Source organism: Alligator mississippiensis, chromosome 1 (assembly GCF_030867095.1).
Source record: "Alligator mississippiensis isolate rAllMis1 chromosome 1, rAllMis1, whole genome shotgun sequence".
NCBI classification, from domain to species: Eukaryota; Metazoa; Chordata; order Crocodylia; family Alligatoridae; genus Alligator; species Alligator mississippiensis.
Window position 1 is genome coordinate 388,424,098 of NC_081824.1, and position 10,959 is coordinate 388,435,056.

At 41.9% G+C, this 10,959-nt stretch overlaps 1 protein-coding gene across 2 annotated transcripts in view; it reads left to right on the top strand.

Annotated features, from left to right (window-relative positions):
- The window catches only part of TBC1D4 (TBC1 domain family member 4), a 166,589-nt gene that overhangs the window by 135,349 nt on the left and 20,281 nt on the right, over positions 1-10,959 (top strand). For both annotated transcript variants that reach the window (XM_059721052.1, XM_059721015.1), the window contains exons 11-13: positions 1,340-1,500; positions 3,954-4,163; positions 10,531-10,689. In XM_059721052.1, coding sequence (XP_059577035.1) covers positions 1,340-1,500; positions 3,954-4,163; positions 10,531-10,689 — 530 coding nt within the window. The remainder of the gene's footprint in view (positions 1-1,339; positions 1,501-3,953; positions 4,164-10,530; positions 10,690-10,959) is intronic.

The window sequence follows — 10,959 nt, forward strand, 5'->3', positions numbered from 1 at the left end:
ATCTAAATGAATAGTCTGTTTTGCCACCTCCTTCACTGCTGCACCTGTTCCTGGAGCCCCTCTCAGGATAGTAGTCACGTTCTAGGTACAAGATGTATCAATCCGTTGGAGATGACAGCTTCTGTTTCTATCCGTTTCTCTGAGTGCTTTGTCCAAGTAATCCTCTTCCTAAATTGGGTTGATTGAGAACTGTTTGGCATGTCTCAGGCAGTTAAGCTGTAGGTGTCTGCAAGCCATTTATAAGTCCCAAATGAGGTTAATAGGTACACATCAGATGCAAAAGAGTTGTCCAAAGATTATTTAAGAATATGTTGGATGTTTGCCATTTGCTGTTATATTGGATTAGACCAACAACTTCTCCCAGTGCTTGGGATAAAAGTTATACTTGTTGAAAGTCAACAGGACATAAGCTCTTAAATGGCTTAAGGCCTTTTGAAATCTTTGCTCTTTAGCAACAGCCGGTACTAGATGCTTAAGTACTGGAGTGGAAAGATGCAATAAGTCTGTCTGCATTCATATTTCCTCCTTGTTTTTTTGCAGCCCCTTCCTGCAGCAGCACGATCTGCCAACCAGCCACACCATTGTGGCCCTTTTACTAGATTAGTCCTTAAGATCACTAGGTCACTGTGATGGGATGTGTCCCTTCTCTTGCTTGAAAAGACTCTGTTCCTCCAGCTGTGGGTGCTGGTAGAGAGCACACAGGCTGCTCCCTTTTTGTGTAGGGCTGTGCACATGGCACACTTCTTTGTTCTCTCTTTTCATCAGCCATTATCCTGCAGCTTGGAAAAGAGAGTGGCAGCATAGCAAGAGGCTTCTGACCCACCTACCCTACAGTCCTCCACCTTTTGAGCTCATGATTACATTTGCCGTAATGCCTTAAATGAGCTTCTGGATTTTATGTTTGGGCAATATCTTCATCTTGATGTGTTGCATCAGATCACACTTGGGAAAACTGATGTATGGCTGAAAGGAAAACAAATTGCTTCCTTTTGAAGGATAAATGTTCATTTATTTTCTTGCACTTAACTGTCCCTTAGCTTTTTCAAAAGGACATTTTGAAAAGTTTAGCTTTTTAATTCTGAGCTTCTGGCTGAGCATCATATGCCTCATACTAATCCTTGCTCAGGACTGCTGTATGAAATGAACTTTTCAGTGTTGTCTGTCACAATAAAAATTTTTTTTTTTGCAGTTTGTGCCTGTAGATCATAACCTGCTCTGCCTCCATAATACTAACTCAGAAACTGCCCTGATGGCTTCTATTGTATATTAAACAAACCTGCATCCACTTGTTCTCAATCTGACACTATCTGTGGCCCTTTGTTTTTCTTTTTCCTTCCAGTGAAGGGGAGGGAAGGAAAAGGACTTTATCTGTGTGCAGCAATGACTCTCTAAATGCCGTCGGGGTCACTCTCACCCCCCGCCGCATCTCTTGGCGGCAGCGGATCTTCCTGCGGGTAGCTTCACCAATGAACAAATCTCCTGCTAAGATGCAACACCCAGGTTTGTCTTTTTTAAAGAGAACTAACTAAATATACACTATTGCATGTTACTGGGCAAGGTTGTACAAAGGACAGTTTTAAATGCAACAATGTGCGTGCCAAACCTTGGTTGTAAAAAATGTCTTGTCAAGATAAATCTTGAATATTTTTATTGTTTTGGACAGTTTGTTAGAGGAAGCGAGCTATTTGCATTTTGTTGCTGTTGTTTGTTAAAGGTGAACTGCAATAACTGGTGGTTGTGGGGGTTGTTGGGTTTTTTTGAGGGGGGGGAGGGTTTAATCAGCAAAAAACAAACGAGTACTCTTTCTCAGTCTGCAGATTTTGTAATATAGCCTGCTTGTATAAAGTAGCTTACAGAAAATAAGTTAACATTTTGACAATTTTCTGTCTTTAATGGTCTGTACTGTAAACATTCTGCTGCTTATAGTTGTAACTACTCAGCTTGGTAATCAGCAGCCATCAAAAAAGACAAACAAAGTTAAGGATAATTTAAAAAGGGAATTGGAAACAAAACAATGCATCCTTATGCCCCTTTATAAATCCATGGTGTGTCCACACTGTGAATACTGTGCCTGTTTCTGGTCAGCATACCTCAAAGGGTACAGAAGAACTAGAGAAGGACAACAAGGATGATTAGTGGTATGGAGCAGCTTCTATAAGAGGAGAGACTAAGAAGCTAGGCCTATTCAGCTTAGAAAAGAGATGCGTGAGAAGGGACATAAGGATTTACAACAAGGGCAGGCAAAATACGGCCTGTGGGCCAGATCCAGCCCACCAGGCCGTTCTATCTGACCCATAGGGCTCCTCTAAAATTTGGAAAATTTTTATTACCTGCTGGTGGCTGCCTGTCTAAAAGCTGACAAGGCACCAGCAGCAGGAGGAGCCGGTGGCAGGAATCGGCAGCAGCAAGGCCTACCTGGCACCACCCCCCACTGGCTGTTCCCCAGCCTTCCCTCCATCCGAGAATGGAAACTCAGGGAGGGAGGGGTGGGGGAGGACCACCAGCAATGGCCCTGCTCTGTGCGGCTCTCGGGACTCTGGCTTCATGCCTCCATGTGCCACTCCTGGCTAGTGTCAGGAGCACCACATGATGGTACGGAGCCAGCTCAGCCTGATGGTGTGGGACTTCCTGTGGCTCCTGGCACCCTAACATGCCACCCACACTGCACCCCCCCCCCTTACCCTCCACACGCACAATATACAAGAGGAAGATCACATTTTGGGGTATTATGAAATTGCCTCTAGAGGTACTATACAAATGTACATAAATCGGGACACTTTAAAAAAAAAAAAAATGTTGTAGTAGATATTTGGGTTTTTGTCGTTGTTGGGGGTTTTTTTTAAGCGTGTGATTCTTTTTTTCCAGTTTCAAAAGACCCCCCAAAGGTACCCCCCCCCGGAGTACTTCTGGGGCAAGGGGAGGGACTTCTGATGGCAAAGGTCAGGGCTTAGGAGTCGGATGTCTGGTCCCAAGATGACCAGAGGATGGGGCTATCAACATGGCCCTCGAAACCTCACCAAAACTCATTAAGTGTCTCTCCAGCCAAAATAATTGCCTGCCCACCCTGTTTTACAAAATACCTGTCTCAGAATGCACATACTAAGGGGTCACAATGACTAATAGGTAGTTTAAAAGCTATCAAAAGGAAGTTTTGTTTTTTTTTCACACAACATGTACATAGTGTGGAACTCCATTGCCACCGTATTTTGTGGAAGCTGACAATTTTGTCGGATTCAAAAAGGGATTAGACACTTTCTTGAAGGAAAGGGAGAGCAGTAGCTATTGAGTACGGGAGTTAAGGGTACAGCCTTTGAATTAACTTCCTGGACCTTAAATTCTGGAAGTTTAAAGTGAAAGAGGAACAGTGGAAGAAACCCTGGTCGTCATCTGTTTCTCTCTCCCTTTCAGCATCCACTCTGCCACTGTGTGACCCAGGATACTAGGCAACATGCACCTATGGTCTGACCCAGTAATTGGCAGCTCTCGTGTACTTGTCTATTAAATGCATCATCGCATATTTAGAAATTTCTTTAAAACATTTTTTTGGCGTGTCATTATAGCTCTAGTCACTCTTCACAACCATGGATTTGTTACAAAGGTACTCTTGATAGATCACACTTGTACTGCATGTTAGCAGAGAAAAGTGTGCATGTTTCCATGTAACCCGAGGTCAATTTCAGTTGTTAAGCTTTTTGACTCCTGGAAGTTTTCAAGCACAACAATACTGAATAGGTAGTGTCATTGTTAATGGGCCTCTTCATGTGAATTTTGTGAAGGAGGGAGTGTCTTGAGACTTTGGTTCTAACATTGAAGTTGATATTAAACAATGCTAGTAGGCCTGCTTTAAAAACTAGTGCCTTTTGTTGAAGGTGAGAATACAAATAGTATTTACTGTATGTAGCATGTCAACTATAATCTTTGAATTTCCAGTAATAACTGCGTGACTCTTTCAGATGGCCGTGAGGGGAATGAATTGTTACCACTGTCTCCTCTTGCTCCACCCTTGGAGGAGGATCCTCTTTCTCCTGTGCTGCAAAATGAGGATATCCCAGATAAGGCTGGAGAGGGAAAAAATTCAGAAGAGCTGCAGAGTCTGTGGAGAAAAGCCATCCATCAGCAAATCCTGTTGCTTCGAATGGAAAAAGAAAACCAGAAGCTGGAAGGTTAGACCCCTCAAAGAGGTGGTGGGGCTAGTTTTCAGAGATCCAAATAGCAAATAGTTATTGCCCTCATCTGAAGTCTGAGCCAGTGCTACCGTGTATATAAAACAATGTGACGTTGCAGACAATGATTTGAAATATCATTCCATTTTTTGTCGTTTTATGACTAAAATTGGCAGACCTATAAGTTTGAATTCTTGAAAATATTTAGACTTCCTTCATGAGATGTTACAAAAGTGTAACATTGCAGACAAGTACATCAGGCTTCCTTTCCTCTTCTTCTGAAACTACATGCATTTAGTTACTTTTATATATTAAGGTTCCTTTTTGTAGTAAGAATAAGAGATCCATTTCTCATAGTGGTTTATTGTCACTATACAACAGTGTATATCCTGAACAGCTACCTTCAGGGATGTCAGTATTCTGCATGGGATTTATTCCCCTGTTGTATTAATGCAGATTTTCTCTGCTACTTAAAACATGGACCCTTCTTTCCATGTTTAATTTCCATAGCATAATGACTTGTGCCATAGTGAAAAACTTTTGATGATACAGTGTAGATTCATAGATGTTAGGGTCGGAAGGGACCTCAATAGATCATCGAGTCCGACCCCCTGCATAAGCAGGAAAGAGTGCTGGGTCTAGATGACCCCAGCTAAATGCTCATCTAACCTCCTCTTGAAGACCCCCAGGGTAGGGGAGAGCACCACCTCCCTTGGAAGCCCGTTCCAGACCTTGGCCACTCGAACTGTGAAGAAGTTCTTCCTAATGTCCAGTCTAAATCTGCTCTCTGCTAGCTTGTAACCCCCGGGGGCGCCTTGGTGAATACATACTCACCAATTCCCTTCTGTGCCCCCGTGATGAACTTATAGGCAGCCACAAGGTCGCCTCTCAACCTTCTCTTGCGGAGGCTGAAAAGGTCCAGTTTCTCTAGTCTCTCCTCATAGGCCTTGGTCTGCAGGCCCTTGACCATACGAGTGGCCCTTCTCTGGACCCTCTCCAGGTTATCCGCATCCTTCTTGAAGTGTGGCGCCCAGAATTGCACGCAGTACTCCAACTGCGGTCTGACCAATGCCTGATAGAGGGGAAGTATCACCTCCCTGGACCTATTCGTCATGCGTCTGCTGATGCACGATAAAGTGCCATTGGCTTTTCTGATGGCTTCGTCACACTGCCGGCTCATGTTCATCTTGGAGTCCACTAGGACTCCAAGATCCCTTTCCACCTCTGTGCCACCCAGCAGGTCATTCCCTAGGCTGTAGGTGTGCTGGACATTTTTCCTCCCTAGGTGCAGCACTTTGCATTTCTCCTTGTTGAACTGCATTCTGTTATTTTCTGCCCACTTGTCCAACCTATCCAGGTCTGCCTGCAGCTGTTCCCTGCCCTCCGGCGTGTCCACTTCTTTGTATCATCATTACAAGCTATGGGGAGAAGTGGTAGGCCTCCAAAGTACTTAGTGTTTCAAACAAAATGCTCCTTGTATTGTATGCGGCCTTCCATTTCCCACCTGGGAAATAGTTAAGACCTACATTTTCACAAATATTAATTTTTTAGATGCTCCCATTTTTTTTATCATCATGTGAGTGTTCAGGACTTCATGGAAAAACTGGCATCTTTGTGTAGCTAACTCATTTTTAATAATATATTAGCCTTTTGATGGTAATTGTGACCTTTTTTATAAAGCTGCTAATCAAAAGGTAGGAGTCAACATCCAGATGTATACATATAAAACTTCTAGAGGTAACAATATATCTGATTCATCTCAGCCATTTAAAATGCTAAATGTGTTCTTGGTTTTAATTTAAAAAGTTACTATTTGTGGTTTCTAGTCTTGTCCTGTTGCAATATTTAATCTTTCTGGAGCCTAGTATTATTTTGCATTATTTTATTATAGACTTCCTTTATCCTCATTTGTAAAAGTCTTTCTCGCCTCTTTCTCTACTTCTTTAGTGCAGTGTATATTAATCGGGACACAGTAAGGGAATGAGCAAGAAAAATATTGTAGCAGGAACTTTATACATACCCTGGGCACATAACAGGTTGCCTTTCCAGCTTAGCCCCTCTTACAGATAAGTATCAGCTGAGAAACTATGGTGGCTTGTTAGGATGTATAAGGGAATGTCCACTAACTTAGTTGCTGGAGGATGACTGACCAATAAAATCTTTTATTCTTGGCTATTTTTTTTGCAAGCTGCCAGTCTACATTTGGGGAAGAGAGAAGGTTTCTGCTACAGTGACTAGTTTCTCCTTCATATTCTTTGAACTTCTTCTGGGCCAGGATGCAAGTTGAAATCCAATACGGAGGCATTGCATGCAGTTAAATCCTATCTGACTTCTAAAAGCCCTGAGAATAAAATGGCTGAGAGAAGTAGTGTACAGACTACAAAAATCATAGAGCTGGTACTCCTCTCTTTTAGTTAATGTTTAATCCTAAATGCTCATTTTTGGTCAGGTAAAGAGGCAATGAGAGACTAGAGTAATATGCATTTATTTAATGGGAGTCTAATTTTTAATTCAGTAGTTCTCAGACTTGTGAAGTTTTTTCACTAAAAAATGCCCTGCTGTAAGTGTAGGGAGCTGGAATATTACAAAATCAACACGGGAATTTTTTTTTAATAGAGAAGCTTAGACTGTGTTTAATGTTGCACGAGATGGGATAATTTGACCTAAAGAATATTTGTTTTTTCTGGAGATCTTGCCAACACGCATGTTTTGTTTTGTTCATTGGTTGAGATTAGTGTTGTGTTGATAGCACTTGTTTAAAGCTGGCATGCATTAAGCTTGGCCCATTTTTTTTTTTTTTTTAAAGCGGCAATTGACCCTGCCATCTTCTGGAATTATAAACATAATTGCAGGAAAAACCTAAATTTCTATTGGCAGCCGGATTCTTTAGCTGCGCATTCATAGAATGTTTTTTTTTTTTTTAATGGATTTATTGCCTTGTTCTTAAGATCTGACATTTTTCCCCATTTATGAAATGGCTCTTGGTACTTATCTACTAAACATCTCATCTTAGTTGTATTGATGATAAAAAAATATTAACAGAATCTCTCTCTCTGTTCCTTGTGCTGTCGAGGAGACTTAAATGCTAATAGTTGTTTGTTTTGCAGAAGGTAAGAATTGAAAAGCAACAAAAGAATACTTTTAATTTTTAAATATTGAAGGTGTAAAGGCTGCTCTCATTACACAGTAGCATAACATCCTATGGTAGCATATAACTGCATTTGTAATTAATCTGATTTTCTTTTGTTGCCCTTATTCCGGCTAGGTGGTTATGCTTATGGTTTCTTTGGTTTCAGAGGGACTGGTTGTGGAGTCATAGCACCTACTAATTTGAATACAAATGCAAGAATGAAGCTCAGTGCCTTTCTACAGTACACCTGCCATGTTCTTGCATCTTAAATTTTTCAAACAGTTTTTCCTGTGAATAACAAATAATCTTTTTGTTATGAAGAATTTTACTTTCTTTTACAATAATTTTATGTCTCTTTGGCTACTTGGGCAACCAGTTCCAGGCTCTAGAATAGTGTTAAGTGTTTGGGGGATGGGGGCTTAAGTAGATGATCTGTCAAACAAAATTTTGCCAAGTTTTCCTTGTTTTTCATTGAAGCATCAGGTAGTGCTTATTTCCAGAGCAGGGTGTGGTGGCAAGTTCAAGATCTGATCTGGCTTTGTGTGGATAGAGGCCTTGCTGTTTCCAGCTTCAGTTTGTCACTTTTAAATTTGGCAAGTACCTGAGCACTTCATAGGCAGAGATCCTATTTGTTTTTTCTCTGGATTGCCACTCCTTCGCTTCCCCCCCCCCCCCCGCCATTTTGGGATTAACAAAGGTAACCCCAAATCCACATTTTTCCATGATTTTAAAAGGAAAATTTTTAACAGGATTTTGGACAGGTTGGACAAGTGGGCAGAAAACAACAGAATGCAGTTCAACAAGGAGAAATGCAAAGTGCTGCACCTAGGGAAGAAAAATGTCCAGCACACCTACAGCCTAGGGAATGACCTGCTGGGTGGCACGGAAGTGGAAAGGGATCTTGGAGTCCTAGTGGACTCCAAGATGAACATGAGCCGGCAGTGTGACGAAGCCATCAGAAAAGCCAATGGCACTTTATCGTGCATCAGCAGATGCATGACAAATAGGTCCAAGGAGGTGATACTTCCCCTCTATCGGGCACTGGTCAGACCGCAGTTGGAGTACTGCGTGCAGTTCTGGGCACTGCACTTCAGGAGGGATGCAGATAACCTGGAGAGGGTCCAGAGAAGGGCCACTCGTATGGTTAAGGGCCTGCAGACCAAGCCCTACGAGGAGAGACTAGAGGAACTGAACCTTTTCAGCCTCCGCAAGAGAAGGTTGAGAGGCGACCTTGTGGCTGCCTATAAATTCATCACGGGGGCACAGAAGGGAATTGGTGAGTATTTATTCACCAAGGCGCCCCCGGGGGTTACAAGAAACAATGGCCACAAGCTAGCAGAGAGCAGATTTAGACTGGACATTAGGAAGAACTTCTTCACAGTTCGAGTGGCCAAGGTCTGGAACAGGCTCCCAAGGGAGGTGGTGCTCTCCCCTACCCTGGGGGTCTTCAAGAGGAGGTTAGATAAGCATCTAGCTGGGGTCATCTAGACCCAGCACACTTTCCTGCCTATGCAGGGGGTCGGACTCAGTGATCTATTGAGGTCCCTTCCGACCCTAACATGTATGAATCTATGAAACACCATTATACATATATCCATATATTAGTAGTGTTTCTTTTTAATCATGGAAAAACATGGATTTTTGGGTTACATTTTTTTTAACCCAAAAATTTGGGATCTTTTTATCAGAGAAAAGCAGAATCCCTGTTCGTAGCAAATGGAGATGTAAGATTTCTGAGAGAACCACGTAACGTTCTCACATAGCTTGTGGTAAACATGAGGCTTAAAGATCTATCACAGGTTCTTTGAAATCATGCAGTATGTACCCCAGTCAAATGATCAAAGTTTGTGTGTGTGTACTCCAGATACTTTGTGTCCCCACCCCAAGGATCCATGTACTAATAGGCTCCCACTCATGATTTGAACCAGGCGTTCTTGTTAGAAATCCTGGGATCCTCCAAAAATGTATATGCAGATGAGGCACAGGGCAACCTGGTCCTTTGGAAGGCAGGCCCACCCTAATCCTATGAGAGCAGGGGCAACCGGGTTCTGGGTGAACTGTCTGGATGTTTGCTGTTTTGTGCTGTTTGCCAGCCATTTTGAGGCTGGTGAAGAAACGGGGACCATTAGAAATGGAAAAGAAAGGCACAGCTCAGCTGTGGAAGTGAAGAGGAAGTTGAAATGTATGCACTGCAGTGGCTCACCATGACTTGGAAAAAATGGTGTTGAGGGGGACTGAGTGCAGTGGGCAGTACAATATCTTATTCAGATGGGCTGAACTAACCCATTTTTGTGGTGGGGCCATGCGTGTTATAGTCCTGCTCACTGTTGGCTGGATTTAATCAACTTCATAGTTGGTTTCCATTACTTAGCACATGCAGCTTTTGTAGCAGTTTAATGCTAGCTAATGTAATTAGCAAGGTTTCCTTGTATATGAATATATAATGGTATAGGGCCCCCCCCCATTCTATACTAACTAAAGGCGGGGCTAGGGGAGAATCTCATCTTGTATTTGAGTAAATATACTAATTTTTATCCTGTGTATGGCATGTTGGCTGATGAAGTACATTAAATGCTTTGTTTCTGAGCTATGAATGTTTAGCCACAGAAGAGATCTAATAAAAACCCCTCTATCATCAGCAGACTTGGGGAAAATGCCTTTGAAATACTAACAGATGATACCTCCTTCCATTAATGTAAGTTTGAGTATTACTAGAATTCCATATGTTGCAAAATATTCATTTCGCTCTGAAAAGCTTTCCAAAGTTCAGGCAGAAGGTAAGGCAGGGTGGCACTTCAGGGACTAGCTGTTTCAGAAAAAGAAAAGCTTTTACAGTATAGGGAAAAACCTACTTCATCTTTGGTGTCACCCTGCACTATTATGTTTGATTTCAAACTAATGCGGCTAAACATCTCTGGAGCTCAGATGCAGTTGGGAGGAAAGGAAGTGAAGAGCTGCCCTCCTGTCTACTTCCCCAGCTTTTTTTTTTTTTTTTTCTTTCCTTATACTATCTGAACTTCCCTACACTGTTTTGCAACACAAATCAAATTGGCCCATAGTAGCATAACATAACAGTACAGGTAAGACTAGTTTTGTACAGCTTATCCATTAATGCAGGGCAAATTCTGTAGTAACAAAATCTATCTCTTCAGATGGACCTTTAGCTGCGTTGTGATCAGTGGTGTCTGATTATGGTCTAGTGTCTCTCATGCTCTTTTTCCACATTCTGTATTCCAGCAAGCAGAGATGAACTCCAATCAAGGAAAGTAAAACTGGACTATGAAGAAGTTGGTACTTGTCAGAAAGATGTCATAAATATCTGGGATAAAAAGTTACTAAACTGCAGAGCCAAAATCAGATGCGATATGGAAGATATTCATGCCACTCTTAAAGAAGGTATGTATGTGTGATTTCGTTAACTGGAACATTTTGGGAATTGTCCATTTGTCTTTATCCAAAAAAAAAAAAGCACCCAAAAAACCCTGTCAAAATTAAAACCAAAAAAAGTATTTTGCAGTAAGAAAATTCATTACTTTTTACAAGAAGCTGAGTTCATGGTGTAGAAGAATGAATAGTTGTACTCATGTGAAGTGATGTCTCTGAGTCATTCAGCTTTAGGGGAGCTTTATGCAAGATAAGAGCCTCACCTCTTCAGGTTGAAGAACC